Genomic DNA, 17,783 nt, shown 5'->3' on the forward strand with positions numbered 1-17,783 from the left:
GTGATCAACCAAAAAAAAGGAACGCTTGACAAAAATAGTTTTACTACAACATGTTACAGTCCTCCCTCAGATAGGCAATATGATCACGGAGGATCTACGTTTCGGGCCGATGAGCCTTTCAAGCCACGATCTGATGTCGTCACACTGATCCCTCTAACCCATCAACACAGCATCTTTTAAAAGGAAAGCTTAAAGACTTTTACAAATCTTGATCTAGAATTTGACACAAGGTTTCAATGTGTGCAACTTCTGAGCCAATAGAAAATCTATAATACCATGATAAGGACCTTTAATCTTGAACACGTTTTATTTGTCACTTTTCTGCTACCACAATGACCCAATCAGATAAATTCACTTGCATAATCATCACAGATCAGTATCATAGAAAGAGCAAAAGCAGGTAAGACCAACTCAGGAAAGTCACGGTGAAAAACAACCTTGTAATTGACGACAAACAAACAAACAAACAAAAAAAGCCTCAACTTTCCCTTTAAAGACAACTCGACACCTCAACTCTCAAAACATCCTGATGAAAACTAGTTTGAACTGTCCTGATATCAGTTTGATTATGGTACATGCCTTTTAATGAAGTAACACTGAAAATAAAATAGAGAACAGGCAACATAGATAGCATGGACAGACAGTTAAAAAAAACAAGGAAAAATAAAAACATAAACAGCTACACGTCCACACCCTTAAAAAGAAAAGGACATTTTCAACACATTTTAGTAGTCTGCTGTAACATGCAGCTCCTTTGCAACACAAAAAACGTGCATCATTCTACCTTTCTGAATGTGTTGGGAATTACTTTTTTTGTTTTAAGCATGTGGAAGTAACCTGCTCACCCTCCCCAAACGGTCCAACAGAGTTTGACGACCTTTTCCTGAAACATGTACAGATGTGAGAAAACCATGGATGAAACAAACATTTCACCGACAGTTTCTGAGACTCAAGTGTGGAAAACTTTTAAGATATGGCAAAAATGTCATACTGCTGCCGAAACAGACCTTTGAAAGAACAAAACATGACATTAAATCAGCAGATTTTGGATTATTAAAAGCGCAATCCTTGCCTAATTGGATTCAGGCATCTAAATCACACAATAGTCTTTTCTGTCAACCTATCACCAATGTTAAGATGTAAATAATGAAAAGAGACAAAATGACATGGACTAAATGCTTTTAAATGTTAGCTGTGGCTCTGGGGCATCTTCCAAGTTTGTTTTACAGTAATGTAGGAATTAACCTCCCTCAGTTCTGTGGATGATAATGGTGAGACCTCCTCCTCTCTTTTTCAGTGTCTAATTCTTAAAAAAAATTATGATTTGCGCTGCAGTTACAGAAAGTGTTACAGAAAGGTTTGTCTGGGATTCAAGAGCGGATTTGATGAAGTACTTTGTGTGGAACCCTTTAAATTGTCAATTTTTACCAATAAGATCGTCTTTGCTGTGAAAATACTGTAAAGTTTCCCCTCTGTGCTTAGTATTACATGCCCCATGTGCTCTTGAGATGACACTGAACTACAGTAGCTGCAACACCAACTTAATATTCAGTGTTGTGACGTGTTGGTACGCAGACACACAGGAGTGGAAATCCAACTAACCTCCTTGTTGAACGTGAGGGCAAATTTTGAGGGCAAAAAGTCATCGCATCCCCTAAAAAGAGTAAAGAGAAACTTCATCATTCCTACTACTAGTAGGGGGGTGGGGGGGGGACAGCTGTACGCTCTCTGTGCACTGAAATAACACAATATGTCATCTCTCACAAAAGACATACAGATGTGTGGACAAATAATGCATGTGTTAAAAGAAGAACAGCTTTAATGCACGTATATTTTGCAAACGTACCAGTATGTGCCTAGGTCAGGACAACATATTGCATGTTATTTTTAAGACTGTAGAGGGGAGGGTGTCATTCTCGGTCCATGCATTTAAATAGCAACACGGGGAGGAAAAAAAAAAGGCTAACACACACTTAACGCGTCTTAGAGAGGAAAGTAAGTCACCCAGAGGTCTGCAGCAGTACATCTTGTCATTTCTTTCAAATAGATTTGGACTTATAATCTTATTATTTTTTTCTCTTTTTTGTGTCCGTTAAATTCAAATGTTGACAGAATAGGAGTACATTTTGTGGATCACATTCAGACGCCTCGTCTCTCGTCTTCTATACTTCAGTGTTTCCTGCGTAGAGCCTGGTCCATGCTCGGGCTGCGGGAGAGACAGAGAGATAAAACAGTGGTTGAGGGTGTGAGCAGGACTGTGGATAAGGAAAGTGTTGCAGAGTCGACACAGATGCACTTGATGAAACAAACTCCCAGAACAACAGGCGGCATTATGTCCCCATAATGTTCCAAATACAAAAGCAAAACAAAACATTAATCATCAACAATTTTGATGATCAATGAATTGTTTAGAAAGTTTATCAAGCAAACATGCCAACATTTTGTTGGTTCCAGCTAGGATAGCATCTAAGGATTGCTCTCATTATCGATTAATCTTCCAATTATTTCCTTGATTAATGGACTAATGACTTGGTCTTTAAATTCCCAGAAAATAATTTTTCTGAAGCCCAAATTGACATATTCAAATTGCTTGCTCTGTTCCACCAGCAGTTCAGAACCCAAAGGTTTCAGTTTCAATCATCATAGCAGACTTAGAAAACCGGAAAATATTTACACATAAGAGGCTAGAACAAAGACATGTTTAGTATTTTTCCTTTCACAAAAGTACTTAAAACAATGACTTAATTATCGAATTAGCTGCTGTGGGTTAACTTATCATCCTAACTTAAATATCTTTGGGTTTTGTTTATTCAAACAAAACAAGCAATCTGAAGTTATCACAGTGGGCTCAGAGATTGTGATGGACGTTTCCACGACGTTGGGGCTGTTAATAGGCTAAATAAATAAAAGATTCATTGAAAAAAATCATTGACTGGTTAAAGCATAATGTAGCCCTAAATGCAAAACAGTTGGGCTCGCTCCTGAACGCACACCAACACTGCAGCGTTCTTTCAGTTTCTCACCAAAGTCCCGACTACAACAGAGCATGTGCATGAGATATAACAGAGAGAAAGCCAATCTCAGATGGTCTTTAAGAAACAGACGTAGCACTGGACAGTTAAATGGCAGCACAAAGTCAAGCTTCATGAACAGAAAACCCAAGAAAAAGGCCAGGACAGGTCAGTATACACCAACTGTACAATATATAAATGTTATGATGGGATACTACATGTAGTGATGCCCGCGTATTGCCTGATCCATGCTCGGGCTGTGGGAGAGACAGAGACAAAATGGTGGTGGAGGGTGTGAGGGGGAGACTGTGGATAAGGAAAGTGTACACAGATATGTTTGATCAAAACAACTCCCAGAACAATAGGCGGCCTAAAGTCACTGAAATGTCCCAGTATTTCCAAATACAAAACCAAAACAATTAGTTAATCCATTAGTCAGTCAAAAGAAAATTAATCATCAACAATTCTGATGATCAATGAATTTAGACATGCAAACTGGTTAGGGGTGAAACAGGTGAGAAGGATGCACGAACAGAGAAAAACACAGACCTGCTAGGGGGTCTGGGCTTATGCTCCACCGGAGATTTATTTTGAAAAATAAGCTACTAAATGCTAATTTCTGATGACTTTTAGGAGAAAGCAGAAGAAAACGGGACAAAACTGAGTTTTAAGGATGATAGCAAATGACAGACCAGATAAATTAACACATTATTATTAGATTATTAGTGTTCACCTTACCCTGTTCTCCCCTGCAGTATAACTAACAAGAATGCCTTACAATAAACTTGAGGCAAAAGCTGCATTCATTTGCTGATCTAGGATCAGTGTCATTACCCCAAATGTAATATTGACCAGCATAGGAGAACACTCAAATAATTATTAAAAACAAACCCTAACACTAACATTAGTTAGTGATTGTAAGCTAACAAAATAGCCAGCTGCCTTTTTAATTGTTTAATTGTTATTGTATCCTACATGCTGAATGGAGCACAGGCTAGTTAATGTAAAAACTAGCCGCAAACAAAATTCCTTTACAACTCAGTTTTGTCCCGTTTTCTTCAGTTTTTTATAAGAGCTAGCTAACGCATGAATTACATATTGTATACATAGCGTGTATTTATCGTCTGCTGCAAGGAGAGAGAGATTTTGTATCTAGCTACTCTTTTGACAGGTCTATCATATATCAGTTTGTTATCTAGCTATCTGACTTAGTTTCAGCTTTTTCCTCACAGCAGGTGGCAGCGCAGACACAGAGCGATGCACACTCAACAGATGATCGCGCTGCATTGTCTTTATGAAAGTCGCTTTGAGTAGTTAAAGCATAATGCAGCACCAAATTCAAAACAGTTAGGCTTGCTCCCGAACGCACAGCAACAGTGCAGCGTTGTTTCAGTTTCTTTGCTGATGAACATTACAGCCACAAGGAAACACATTTAGATTATGTTTTGGTTCATTGACTCAACAAAGTCCCGACTACAACAGAGCATGTGCATGAGATATAACAGAGAGAAAGCCAATCTCAGATGGTCTTTAAGAAACAGACGTAGCACTGGACAGTTAAATGGCAGCACAAAGTCAAGCTTCATAAACAGAAAACCCAAGAAAAAGGTCAGGACAGGTCAGTATACACCAACTGTACAATATCAAATAAAAACAAATAAAAATATTATGATGGAATACTACACGTAATGATGCCCGCGTATTGCCTGGTCCATGCTCGGGCTGTGGGAGAGACAGAGAGACAAAATGGTGGTGGAGGGTGTGAGGGGTGATATGGTGCAGGACTGTGGATAAGGAAAGTTTACACAGATATGTTTGATCTAACAAACTCCCAGAACAATAGGCGGCCTAAAGTCACTGAAATGTCCAAATATGAAACCAAAAGTAGTTAATCAATTAGTTGGTGAACAGAAAATTAATCATCAACAATTTTGATGATTGCTAGATTAATGGACTGCTGACTTGGTCTTTAAATTCTCAGAAAACAGTTTTCCAAAGCCCAAGTTGCTTGTTATGGTCCAATAGCAGTTCACCACACATCACAAGACCAAATTTGAAATGTTGGTGGCAATTCAGAGGTCTGGAATTAGGCTAATGAATGTTGCCATCTACAAAAACATTTTTCATACTGGGAATCTGTGACCACCTGGGGTAGCTGCCATATAGTTCAGTAAAGCTGATCCTGAGTGCTAAAAATGAGTGTTGAACAAAACTATGAATCTTATCCTCACCTGTCTCGATGGCATTGCTTTCGTTTTTCTTCCACTGCTCTGCAACGTCGTTTGCCAGGGGATCATCTGGATTGGGAGCACTTAATAACGCCTGGATAGATAGCAACACTGTACGGATCTGCAGGGCTGGAGACCATTTATCTGGAAGCAGGGATGTTCAGAAAAAAGATGCAAAAAGAGACAACAATTACAGCTTAAATGTCAAATTTGCAAAACGAGGGAAATTTCACGGTGATACATTGATATTAGTGGGTAGAGATGGCCGAACAGCCACAACATGCCAGTGACAGAGAAGCCGAGCACAAACCATCATGTATGAGATTTGAAGACAGTCAGGAACTGTTCTGAGATCCACTATTTCCTAAGGCTACTTGATATTGGAAAACAAGTCTGGCTCCAGTGAATCTAATGACTCAAAACAATAAAATATGATCAAGTGACAAACATTAAGTGCTGTCGGTGTGTCTACAAATCAGTCTTTATTTTCTTCATTACCTTAGAACAAGTCTGGCAACCCCTCTGCTGTTGTCTGTTCTGCTCTTGCCAAATAAACACTAGCTTGAGTTTGTTTACCACAAAACTAGAATTAATGGTTGTAATCACATCTGCTTCCTGAGGCTTCGTCCCACAAGATTGCTTTTTGTAAATATAAGCAGCTGCCATCTCATATTATAAAAAGGTAATTTTTGATCTTTTACTACATTCTGCTTGTGACACTGCTGGTGTGTAATAATGTGGGATAGTTGCTAATTTGGCACTTCCTGGGTGTCGGATGTGTAAGCCTGTCAGTCAGATGTAAGTGTACTGCTCCACTTGTTCGATTTGATAGTTGAGTATTACGGTGCCAGCTAAGTTCCTGAGATGTGACATTTAGAGAATGTAAACCACTGCAGCCAACCCAACAGTGAACAAAAGGCGTAATCTATATTAGATTGTGTCACATCGTAAGAAATTAGTACTAATGTGAATCTCTAAATATGTGGTTGGTGAAAAAAGATGTGCATCTAGCAGCTAAAAAGCCAAATATTTTACTGTAAAAAGGGCTCTAATGGCATTCCCACGATGGTCTGTGTCGTTGGGATATCAAGTAGGCAGCTGCTTGCTAACACATTGGGAATAATAACTCCATCACTCATGTCTGTCAGACAGGTATAAGAGCCATCACAGCTTTAACTGTTTGTGATGCTTTTACTCATTTAAAAAAAGGAATTTAATTGACACCATCATGTTTTCTTACCTTTCAAAATGTCTAAACATATTCTTCCCAGTTTGTCAACATTGGGGTGGTAGATTTTGGTCATGAATCGCACTTTGGGAGCTGCCATGGGATACTCTTCTGGAAGAAATAGTTCAAGTTTAAATGTGCCTCCTTCAAAAGGAGAGTCTTGAGGCCCTGCAATGACCACATGGAAGTAACGTGCATTCCCTTCATCAGGCGTAGCCGTGATCCCTGGAACAGGCTCTGCCATCAACCGCTGTGTCTCCTGAGTGTGGTCAGAACAGATAACACTGTTGTTGACATTTCTGAGTATTACAAAAAACAGCTGTAGGAAGAACTGTGGAGGAGTCAGCAGACAACAGACTTTCAAGTATATAATGGATGAGGACATACAACTTCACCCTGCTTAGTCACACACACACCTTCAAACTCCCCCACATACACATAAAACAACATTCCACAAGCTATTGTTCACCACAGAAACTAAAAAGGTGGCTGAAGGCTGGAGCACTTCTCACGCACTGTACAATGACTTATTCTGATTAAAACACACACTGAACTTCCCACCGCAGTAAACTGCTAATTTGTTAAATAAAATAATGAATTCAGGGCTGCAACTAACATTTTTATTAAAGATTAACCTGTTTATTATTTTCTCAATTTAATCAACTAATCTTTTAGTATATAAAATGTCAGAAAATAAAGAAAAATGTTCCACCATAATTTGTCACAGCCTAAAGTAAGTCTTTAAATTTCTTGTTTTGTCCACCTTAACATCCCGATCCAAAGATATTCTGTTTACAATCACATAAGGATAACTCAACCAGCAAATATTCACATTTAGCGACTGTAACCAGTGAATCGCTGTCATTTTTACATAAAACTGACTAAAATTATGAATAAATTATCAAAATAGTTGCAGATTAATTTTCTGCCAATCGACTGAATTATTTTATGATCCATTTCATTACAAAAATTCAATAAACAGATGATGACAGTTAATCTGCTGTGTAGAAAAAAATATATTCTCAAAAGTGGACTTGAAGATTTCAGAGTTTTCCTGCTAGTCAACTAAGTATTGTGCTGCACCAAGAATACAATCAAAATGAGGAAGTGGAACATTTTTCACATTTCTGCATTTGATCAAGCAGGTGCATCGAAACGTCTGCAGTCAACAGAAAGGAAACTGGCTTATCTTGTAAATACTGTTCATTCCTTCGTCAGGACTGGAAAACAAACAACAGGTTTCCATAATGGAAGCTGGGTCGTGCTTTCACTTTGTCAACGTTTTGTTACTGGCTGTGAAAACCTGCTAAACCTGAGAGATAGCTGCTAGATGTGGCGGAAAAGCCTGATTGCGCCCACTGCCGGGCCTGGCCCAGTGAAGTTGCGGTGAGGTTGAGGGAGGAGACCGCAACGCAACAGGCCTTAAATTTCTCCATAAGTTTTCGTTTCGTTTTAAGCAAGAGAATAAATACTAGCATATTTGCTTTACTGCGAGTATTTAAATGTTTTGAGACCACAAGGGCAGCGTTTCACATCAGCGACAGACATGTGTAGTTACCAATCACCGAAAGCTACAGCTGCTAGCTTAGCTTACGGAGCGAATCCATTCATATGGCGACTAGGACAAATTGTCATAATTCGTTGATTCACACTACAAATTAGCAACACAATGCTGGGAAAACTACAATTTATGTACGACAACAAATCTACTCGTACAAAAATTCAACCACATATCAGAGCAGACGGGAGTAAACGGAAGTGGCAAACAAAACACTTGCAGACACGGACCAGCGAGCTAGCTTGATAACTAGCTAGATAAGAGCTAATTGTGCTAGCCGCGCTAACGTCAGGCTACACGTTGGATGGCAGTAAATGTACGTCCATATTCTCCCTAAATAATCTTTACAATACTCACACACGAGCTCATTAACATATATATATACCGTTCAGTGTAAAGTGTACCTTTATAATCCTACGAGGCAAACCGGCCATCTTGTGTTAGCTATTATATTTTTAGCCGTGGACTCGCCTTCTCTTCAGGTTGGATTGACTGAGCGGCCGGGGCGGGGACAGATAACTCACTCTTCCGGTGGCTTCAGATGACGTACAAAATATGCTGGTGTACAAGATTATCTATGTAAAAATATAAACAATAACTGTAATGCCACTTCTAAATTTTGGTCAGATTTTAGGTGCAATTACCAACATTAGAAACACAATTTAAGGCTTCCTATATATGTCTTTCTATATTATGAAAGCCATTGTTATGATAGGGATTTTTTCCAAATGTTTTCTCTCAAGCTTTAAAATATGTTAGACATAAAAATAAATATATTATATACACACTCAGTGGTGAGACCATGGTCTATCAGTGAGAACAATCTTTTTTAATATAAAGATGCAAGTATGGGTACAGTATGATCAGGTCTGTCTGTGCTGCCCATAAAATGGAAAAAGCTTGGAAATATTTAATATTGTCACTCCGTGTGGGGGTCCATCTGTTGTATAGTTTAATTTAGTGTGAATAAGCAAACATGTGTATTTTGCACAATGTATTTGTATACCATTGACGCTCCTTTACTGAAAAGTTTTTACTGTGAAGCAGCTGTAGGCAGAAGCACCAAAGTGTTTACTATCAAAAGAGAAATTCAGGTTAGTATATTTTTCTTGTTGGCACAGTAAGACCTCTTAATTGTTGTTCATGATGCATTTATTTTAATTAGACTAATCAATTATTAATATGGCTTTTAACTTGCACTGATGGCTGACTCTCTCATGGATACATGTTTCACTTCTGCAACATGAACATTAAGAATTAAAAGAACAATCTAGTAGCAAATATCTTAATCAATTGAATCCTATATAAACCACTGACTGTCTGTAAACTAAATGTCACAAAACATCATTAAAAAATATGAACGCATCTTAAAGCTCAGCAAACTCTACACAAAAATACAAAAATCCTAAGGATGTAGACCAAACAAAATACAGGTATGATTTCAAAGACATATAATTGTTCCATTGTAGCAGCACTGACTCAAAAACTCATGACAACTGACTTAATATTCAACAGTTTATTATACATCATTGGGACAATAACACAGACATCATTTTCAGTTTCGTAACTTTGGCCTTCAACTATCTGTCCTTTGGGGGATCCTTCTTCCTGCGTCTCATGTGGTACCTGTGAACAGTGAAACAGAAGGGAATTCATTTTTTCAACACCAACAGAAGGATTTTTGAAGGGTTGGCATATTGTCGTTCAGCTCTCACATTCTGCTTCACAATTATATACTTCAGGGACACAACTTCATGGTGCAGTGGAGGAATGAAAAAAGAAAAAAAAGGACTACAAGAAGACACAAAGAGTCCTTATCAAAGTGCTGGATCTAGTCCGGATGTAGGCCAGACAACCATATTATATATTATTATTTTGCAAAGAGAATAACTACTCAAAGATCCAGTGGGTTACCAAGGTAGACAAATAAATGCTTAGACAGGAGAAAAAGTAACCCATTTCTTCTTATTGCTACCTTTTGATCCGAGGAGAGGAGCTCGCAGACCTCTCGTTTCCAAACTCCAGCTTGTCAGTGACAAGATCAGGTGTCAGCTAGACTGACAACTGATATAGCAAGACAGGCTCCACTTTTTTCTCGAGTCTTTTTTGGCACTCATCTTCTACTGCAGATACATTGAATCAACTGGGCACCTTGCTAACCTCAAAAGACGTAGCAGCAATTCATTTGCAATGAGAGATTACTACTGTAAATGCAAAAACATGACACCATGGGTGAAAATGTATTATAAAGCCAGCCTTTGTCAATGCTGCGTGTTATTTGTGTACTTACTGTCCTACTGGATACCAGCGGTGTTTGGTGGTGAAAAACATCTTGCTCAGCTCCTCTATAGTGGGCCCCTCTTTGTCCTTCAGCACCTCCTTGCTGAGGTGGGCCTTTAAAACCTGGTCGTGGGTCTCAACCGGGTTAGTCAGGGGGTCTGGCCGTTCTATAGGCTGCAAAGGTTTACTGTCATGAGTAATGTTCCCTCTTACATATTTTAAAAATACATGTTTATTTCCAGTCTTTTTGTACTGATACTGATATACATCTGTGACAGCAGTATGCAGTCATGTGTTCAGTACTATAGTGTGTTGCTTCACGCTGTGCCAAAAGCCTCATAAGCGTTCTTCAAAGTTGAAGTTTAAAGGACAAAGATCTTGAAAAAATTAGTCATATGTCTCTGATTTCTCTCTCTGGTGGAAAAAGTCCTAATCAAGGAGATCATCTGAGCAGTCAATTGACAAACTGATATTTATGAGACTAGAAAGCACTCTCTTACCTGGGTAAACTCATAGGGAATGTCGACAGTGGGATGGTAGCACACTATGGTTTTCCCATCTGAAGTCACGCCGATTTCTACATCACTAAATTCAAGAAATTGCAGGGTTATTGCTCAGATCACAATTATGCACATGTAACATTTACTTACGAAGTATCCTGGGTAATATTTCCCTTCCATAACTACTCTATTTCTCTTAGTTTACCTCTCCTTCATTCATCAATAAGGTTAATAATTGAGTGTTTTCTAAAAAAGTACTATTTACTCATTAAAATTTTCATATCAGGGGATAAATGCATCTTAGCGGCATAGCTAGACTAAATACTTAACTTTATTTTGAATTAAAACTCTTAACATACCAGTTAGCACCAGTGACACCAGACTTCTGTCGCACTGGCACCAAACATGCTGCAACAGACACACAGACATTAAGCAATCAACAGGAAAAATTGACAAGTTTAAGCTTCTTAGCTAGAAATCAAGCGTCCCATTTGAAAGCATAAATCCACTGCAGACCGCCTTGAATGTTGTTAATATGATCTTAAACCGTCAAGTCTGGATTTGACGTCTCTCCAAGAAGTCATAACACCTGCTAACAAGTCAACATGGTTAGTTGACCAGAGGATACTGAAAGCTGCTGTGTCTAATTTACTTTACTTAACACATTCATCAAATAACGCACTCTTCTGTACTGTAAATAGGGATATTCCTATTTAGTTTTATGTTACAGATAATACGGTTTAACCACATCCGAGTGTTTCCCTACTAAACACATTGTCAAGGTTAGCGCCGTTAGCTTTCACTCTCACCGTCGTTGCGTTAGACAGTTTATAAAAGATAATCTAACACGCCCAACAAATACCTCGTTAAATGGATAAACAGAACTTACTTTGTGCCCGTCGTAGTGTGGTGCCGTTAGAAAGTCGAGTTAGGAGACTGTGTAGCTTGCACAAATGACCCGACGCCATGCTGTTATTTTCAGGTGTGCGTCACCATAATAGTTCCGTCTGAGCACTCAGTCCCACTCACTTCTGTTCCGCTATTCAAACGACCAACACATACTAGTTATAAAAAAAGAAAATCCTAACATTTTACATTATTTTTCAATAACTGTTAAACTACACACTAGTCCATTATTAATTTTTATCATCAGCCATCTGCAAGGCTGCAGATTTCAAAGAACAGAAGAAGGTTTATACATTTTATAAACTGTATTTATTTATTGAATATACAGCATTTTAAAAGAGACTATTCTTTTTCAATACTTTGACCAGATGTTGAGTACACAGGCTTCTTTTAATATTTAATTTCACCTTTCATTATTACCAGGAATGCCAGGTATGCAATATCACAATGTAAATTACACATTTTCATGTGAAAATAGCCTTAGTAGCATATTACATTTGTAAATGTACAGTGAAATGCAAAATTAAAAAGATCTCAAAGAAATATAAGCAAGTCAAACAGAGTAATTCAAATATTTGAATCACTGCTTCCCCCTTACAAATCAAAAATAAATTCCTGGAAATATTCAATACGAATATAAGAAGCATGTTGTTGTCTTTTCTTTCTTGTCTTTGAGTATGCAAAGCCACTGTTGTTATCTGTGTACGTTTTTCAGGTGCTGTCCAGTTTGTATTCCGGCCAACCTTTCAAATCCTTCATGAATGCAGCTTCATTTTTTCCAATCCTTTCCCCATGAACTAAGCGCTGCACTATGGAGGAACACAGCAACAGGCGGAGCAGCTCGATATGTTTCCAGGGATGCTCAGTTTGTACAGTTTGTTGATGCACCCAAAGCAGCTTCACTAGGAGACTTCCATCTCTGCTGTGGCTGCAGTGCTGGATGCCTCTGATCCCATGTTCACCACCAGACGCTCTCGACTGCCAAACACCTCAGCCACTAAACGCAAACAAACAATCACAATACCATGTGAGAATTATTAATTTAACAACTTTTTAATGATTTCAATGAACAGCCCAAATTGTGTGACGTAAAGAACAAAGGAAAGAAACAAACAACCAAACATGTTCAGTGTAAACTATACCTGCTGCAACATCACTTATATCCCAAACTCGCAAGCCATCCCTCTGTCCCCCGAAGGCATAGACGAAGGGCATATCAGGGCAGCATGAAGCACAGAACAGCACACCCTGTTCACAGGTGGGAAAGGAAGTTGTTATAACTCCTTCAACAACCACAAACGTCTTTGACATGGCTTAATACCTCTACAACAAACTTTCACCAAAGAATCAAAAAATCGAACGTATATGCGAGTTCTTACCATTTTCATATCCCGGGAGTGCACCAGGTTGGGTTTGTTCCCCAAAATGTCCCAAATCTTAACGTGTTTATCAGCTGACGAGGTGACCAGGCATCCTTTAATCTGGCTGCTAAGATCCAAACCTGTAGGAATGTTCAAGAAATTCAGATATGTTTTTTTTATTGTCAATGTTCCTTTAAAACACATTAGGCCCATCATGAAATAAACCTAAAACACTTAGTTAGTTAAAGTTGAACTCTCATATGCTTACATGCAAATTACATGGTGGAAAACATATAAGAAGAAAGACCCCTGATGGCTGGAGTGGGTGTTACTCACTGGGTTCATCAAAATGTTTTCAAAGTTGGACTGAAAATAAAGCAGCCTCAAGTTTCCCCTCATTTCTCTGGAATGTACCAACAATGTTAACCCATGCCGTCATCCTCCCTATGTTCCTCGTGTCTCACCACATAGTGCAGAGGAACAAGTGCTAAATCATTCGTGCTGTTTAAACTATGAATACACTGCACCGATACAACGACTGGAAACGACTGGAGTCAAAGCAAATCTTTTTTTTCATGGTGGAATTTTTTCCTCCATTGATCGCGCACACACACACACACACACACACACACACACACACACATTTCTGCCTACCTGACACTTCTTCATCGTGAGCCCTGAGTGTAAAAACAGGTTTATCTGCACGAGCGTCCAGACAGTAGACAAATCCGTCGTCTGTGCTGGCCTGAAACATAACCACAACCTCCAGTTAACCGCAGAGCTTGTGAAAGAATCAGCAGAAGAGGCAAAAACAAGGTTTATCGCACAATGACAACACAACAGCTATAGTTGTAATTATCATTTGCTACAAGTTCTAAAAGGAAATGAAACTGCTGATCGCTGCTGCATAAACATGTTGTCCATTGATTATTTCCTTTAAAATGGAGCAGAAGAATTTGAGCACCTACCAGGAAGTTGCACGGTGAAAAGTGGTCCCAGACTAGACGCTCCACTTGACCACTAAACCTCCAGGTCCGATAGCTGTTGTCTGGACTGCGGCAGTCATACAGGACAGCTGTCCTGAAGACAGAAAATGTCAGCTTCCAACTCACTGTGAATGTGAAACTCCTTTTATCTCGTTCTATACCAGATTACACTTACTTGTCATATGATCCTGAGATCAGTGTTTGTGCCTCAAATGGGTGGAATGATAACGTCTGAACCTGAAAGACAAAAGATTTTATTTTCCAGAAGCCGAAGCCTGCAAACGCTGAGGATGTAATACCAAATATACACAATTACATCCAGCTTAATTCTTTTTCTCACTGAATACCTTATCAGTGTGCCTGCTCAGAGTTGTGGCTGGTTTGCCTTGAGTAAGATCCCACAAGATAACTGTGTCATCTGCTGATCCACTGGCCAACACATTTCTAAGCAAGAGAAGGTGGATTTGTTTTAAGGTCACAAAATCTGTATAACTATTGATTACTCTTAATCCTATATCGAAATATATCAGTGAATGCTCCAAGGCCTCAGAATACCGACCTGATCCGTTTGTTCCAGGATAAATCCAGCACTGCATCCGTGTGGCCCTTGACTGGCTCTGCTGCTGCCCCCTGGCATCCACAAGAACAATGTGAGCAATGTGTTAATGATATTTAACAAAGCAGGAAATAAAACATAAAAAGCTCCTAAAAACCATGAAAATGATTCCATTTCCAATAATTTCCATTATCAAGTCAACAAACTCTTACAAAACCTTGGCATAGTTACGGACTTACAGACTCCACTCTCACCATACAGATGCTTGTATAAGACAGTATAACAACAGGCTTGTACCTTCTTGCTCTTCTTTTTCTTCTTGGAGGCCTTTTTGCTCCCCAGGGAGAAGGCTGGCTCTAAACAGTCCACCACATCCAGGTCCCACACATCGATCTGAGGAGTCATGTTGCCCACAGCAGCATAGTTAGCTGTAGTGAGGAAACACAGAGGTAAGTACAGCGGCATGTTAAATATACAATTAGATACTTGCATAATTTTTAGAACTACTTTTGTGAGGAGTTCATTACTGTTAAGTGAACGTCAGGCTTAACTGACATGTGGCATCATAGAAGTTAAAATGCCTCGAGGCCTGGTTTGGAAAGGAACAGGATTTTTTCTAAAGCTTCGTCAAGACAAGGCACAATTTTTGATGAATTTGAATATTCGTACCGTGTCCTTCTCCCGGGCTGGGGTCAAAGTTTAGCCACTCCACACACAGCGGGTAAGCTGGCAGCAGAATATGATGGTGAACATACAGAGAGTCCTCCTCCGAGTTATAGACTGTAAAGCAAGAGATAGGTCATTAAATAATATATATTTGAGGAGAGGAGATAAATGTTTTGGAGAGGGGAGTCGTAGTCAACACATCTTCAGACTATTCGCTATCTCGTCACGTCACATATGAAGAGGTTTACCATGGATCTCCAGATTGCAGCAGTCCTTCTCTGCCCGGCCTGTCACGATGAGATTGTCACTGGGCTTGATTTGGAAGTCTTCCCGCTCATACTGGTCCTAGAGGGAGGAACAAAGCTAAAAGTTAACTTTTTCGCAGGTTTAATGGCATCGAGTTTGTCAGAAATTTCACAGCGACACGTTTGTGGTTGATGTCAGGCTTCAGGTGCTACTTAAAGTGGGACTTTATTGAATCTGTAGGAATGTAATTAATGAGGGCACTCACTGTGTCTTTGAGAGTGATGTAAGGATCCTCTTCATTAGAGCTGAATACGGTAAGCCCAGCCAGACTGTCGCCGAGACTAGTGGTCACTAAATTGAAGACAAAGAGTAGATAGTGGGTCAGACTCTTTGCTATGTTTAAAAAGACACAACAGGAATGAGTTCACACCAAAGAACACACATACTGTACATAAACACACCTATATCCTCTTCATCATATTTATCCAGGCCGTACTCTGCTAGCTCGTCATCTTCCTCCTTTCCTTCTTCATTCTCATCCTTTGGAACTTCAGCAACATCCTCTGTATTACTCTTAGGATCCTGTTCACAAGCAATGCCTTCATCCTCCTCTTCTTCATCCTCAGCTGCTAGTTCCCTAATTCAGCAGAGTAGATCAAAACAAAACAAAGAAACATGACTTCAGCTGTTTGGCTATTCAAAGAAGAACAGTAATATTTTATTTTTATTCCAAACTCACTGACTGACATTTGAACATTTTGACAATACCAAGAGCTAAAACAGAGGCACAGACTCTAGAAGGCAGTAATGTCTGTTTTAACATACCCCAGCTCCTGTTTTGCTTCAGCAATGATGCGCTGTAGCTCCTCTTGGCTCAACTCAACCTGAAATGAAATTTAAAAAGTGGCTTAGACAAGTTGATAAGGGTCTCAACCTCTGAGCAGATGCACGAAAGTTACACGTTACCCCCAAGTTTATTAAATGGTAAATTAGAATTAAAATGTCGTTACTTGCACAGGTTTAATTGCATTTTTCAAAACGTAGCTGCAATACTAGCATCATTTGTACTTTAAACACAACTTGTTATGTTATCTACTACAGGTTTGTAAATTGTTCCACTTCTACAACACAAACATTTCTCTTGTCATTTGTGCCGACTTCCCATTTGCCTGATATTTTCAATTACTTCATTAAAATGTACAATTATCAGAAAGTTAAGGTCTGCAAAAACACATTTAGTTAGCCAAATTAGCTACAACTATTGTTACTACACATTATGCGTTACATTATATTACAGACAGTCTGAAGTTAAGCATTATCTGTAAAGCCACCCAGATATGTAAATTACAGCCAAAATCCTCAGAAATGTGGTCATTTAAATTAGTATAGCAGCACAATGTGTCTGCCATGTTGACAGATTAGCCTTCGGCCAGCTAACGTTAGCTAGCTTAGCCCAACATGTTGCTTACTTTGTCCGGGCTTTCCTTGGAAACGCCTCTGGCCACCCATCCGACACAAGTAATCTGGGAACTCATTCTGGAGAAACCGTGTGGTTTATCGATCAAATACAATAAAATCTACAAACGTGTATTAGCTGTCCAAACTGCCACACGTCAGGCGTGTACACAGTGGGCGTACATGTGAGTTAAAATGGGTCCTGTGTCGCATCAAGATTGCGTCCAATGAGCGTTGAAATGCCTGATCAAAAATGACTTAAAATCACAAGCATACTGGACCGCTTTAATGCTAGGTCTTTTAAAATATTGTACAATGTTTTAATTTCATTTACAAGTACCTGTAAAAGTACAACACTAAGCAGCTTCAGAGAGCACCTGAGATTTGTCTTGCTAAAGGGCACCTCGGCAGCTTCTGTGAAGGAAAAACTATCCAAGAAATCCCATTACCCTTTCTTAAGAAAACTTCTGAACAGAATTTAACAAAACACACAGATGACAGAAAAGTATTTCTTTTGAACTGTATTAGAAATCATTTTTAAATGAGTAAGACTTTATATGAGAAACATGAGTTTCAACAGTTACAAATATTTTTTGAAACATTTTAGTTTTGAGAGCTAATGAATTACTTGTGTAATATTGTAAGCTGTTTGCCAGTAGTTCCAGTAGTAGTAACACAGATGCAACACTGACGTGGCTACATTGCATCCTGTGTGTTAGCTTGGTCAGTCTTTCATGTGGTTTCACCATAAAAGAAAAAAAGCGGTAGAGTAAAGATAACTATTCCTTTAAAAGCCGATGCA

The 17,783-nt window shown here is 39.0% G+C and overlaps 3 protein-coding genes across 7 annotated transcripts; all 3 read right to left on the reverse strand.

The window, feature by feature from the left end:
- Positions 1-288: 288 nt before the first annotated feature.
- ube2nb (ubiquitin-conjugating enzyme E2Nb) lies at positions 289-8,535 on the reverse strand. Of its 2 annotated transcripts, XM_070928678.1 has the most exons (6): positions 8,430-8,535; positions 6,480-6,726; positions 5,243-5,383; positions 4,697-4,733; positions 3,230-3,268; positions 289-2,206 (listed from the first exon to the last, which is right to left on the reverse strand). In XM_070928678.1, exons 1-6 carry the CDS (start codon positions 8,457-8,459, stop codon positions 2,170-2,172), a joined length of 531 nt encoding a protein of 176 aa, XP_070784779.1. In that variant the 5' UTR covers positions 8,460-8,535; the 3' UTR covers positions 289-2,169. The 2 variants fall into 2 exon arrangements, with proteins under 2 accessions (XP_070784779.1, XP_070784780.1); XM_070928679.1 differs by lacking the exons at positions 3,230-3,268; positions 4,697-4,733.
- Positions 8,536-9,526: 991 nt separating this feature from the next.
- mrpl42 (mitochondrial ribosomal protein L42) lies at positions 9,527-11,786 on the reverse strand. The gene is made up of 5 exons (XM_070928868.1): positions 11,695-11,786; positions 11,165-11,213; positions 10,806-10,890; positions 10,316-10,479; positions 9,527-9,651 (listed from the first exon to the last, which is right to left on the reverse strand). The coding sequence occupies exons 1-5, from the start codon at positions 11,771-11,773 to the stop codon at positions 9,606-9,608; spliced, it is 423 nt and encodes a 140-aa protein (XP_070784969.1). The 5' UTR covers positions 11,774-11,786; the 3' UTR covers positions 9,527-9,605.
- Positions 11,775-17,148, reverse strand: pwp1 (PWP1 homolog, endonuclein). Of its 4 annotated transcripts, XR_011599196.1 has the most exons (16): positions 16,996-17,148; positions 16,352-16,410; positions 15,988-16,163; positions 15,792-15,877; positions 15,529-15,625; positions 15,284-15,394; positions 14,912-15,042; positions 14,618-14,688; positions 14,406-14,502; positions 14,234-14,295; positions 14,041-14,152; positions 13,727-13,817; positions 13,091-13,212; positions 12,854-12,959; positions 12,455-12,708; positions 11,775-11,844 (listed from the first exon to the last, which is right to left on the reverse strand). XR_011599196.1 is itself a non-coding variant. In XM_070928865.1 (15 exons), the coding sequence occupies exons 1-15, from the start codon at positions 17,059-17,061 to the stop codon at positions 12,614-12,616; spliced, it is 1,482 nt and encodes a 493-aa protein (XP_070784966.1). In that variant the 5' UTR covers positions 17,062-17,148; the 3' UTR covers positions 12,083-12,613. The 4 variants fall into 4 exon arrangements, 3 of the variants coding, with proteins under 3 accessions (XP_070784966.1, XP_070784967.1, XP_070784968.1); XM_070928865.1 differs by lacking the exon at positions 11,775-11,844 and having other exon boundaries at positions 12,083-12,708; XM_070928866.1 differs by lacking the exon at positions 11,775-11,844 and having other exon boundaries at positions 12,083-12,708; positions 15,973-16,163.
- Positions 17,149-17,783: the final 635 nt, after the last annotated feature.

The sequence above is a fragment of the Enoplosus armatus genome, chromosome 22 (genome assembly GCF_043641665.1).
Source record: "Enoplosus armatus isolate fEnoArm2 chromosome 22, fEnoArm2.hap1, whole genome shotgun sequence".
Lineage (NCBI taxonomy): Eukaryota > Metazoa > Chordata > Actinopteri > Centrarchiformes > Enoplosidae > Enoplosus > Enoplosus armatus.

Excerpts from the sequence above, each read along its gene's own strand:
- mrpl42 (XM_070928868.1), bottom strand. The coding sequence starts at position 11,773 with ATGGCGTCGGGTCATTTGTGCAAGCTACACAGTCTCCTAACTCGACTT. Across the intron at positions 11,214-11,694 it reads CACACTACGACGGGCACAAA|CATGTTTGGTGCCAGTGCGA; the intron begins GTAAGTTCTGTT and ends TGTCTGTTGCAG. Across the intron at positions 10,480-10,805 it reads TTCCCTATGAGTTTACCCAG|CCTATAGAACGGCCAGACCC; the intron begins GTAAGAGAGTGC and ends AAACCTTTGCAG.
- ube2nb (XM_070928678.1), bottom strand. The coding sequence starts at position 8,459 with ATGGCCGGTTTGCCTCGTAGGATTATAAAG. Across the intron at positions 4,734-5,242 it reads AAGCAATGCCATCGAGACAG|CCCGAGCATGGACCAGGCAA; the intron begins GTGAGGATAAGA and ends TCTCTCCCACAG. Across the intron at positions 3,269-4,696 it reads CAATACGCGGGCATCATTAC|CCCGAGCATGGATCAGGCAA; the intron begins GTGTAGTATTCC and ends TCTCTCCCACAG.
- pwp1 (XM_070928866.1), bottom strand. The coding sequence starts at position 17,061 with ATGAGTTCCCAGATTACTTGTGTCGGATGGGTGGCCAGAGGCGTTTCC. Across the intron at positions 16,411-16,995 it reads CCAAGGAAAGCCCGGACAAA|GTTGAGTTGAGCCAAGAGGA; the intron begins GTAAGCAACATG and ends ATTTCATTTCAG. Across the intron at positions 15,043-15,283 it reads CAGCCCGGGAGAAGGACACG|CTAACTATGCTGCTGTGGGC; the intron begins GTACGAATATTC and ends TCCTCACTACAG.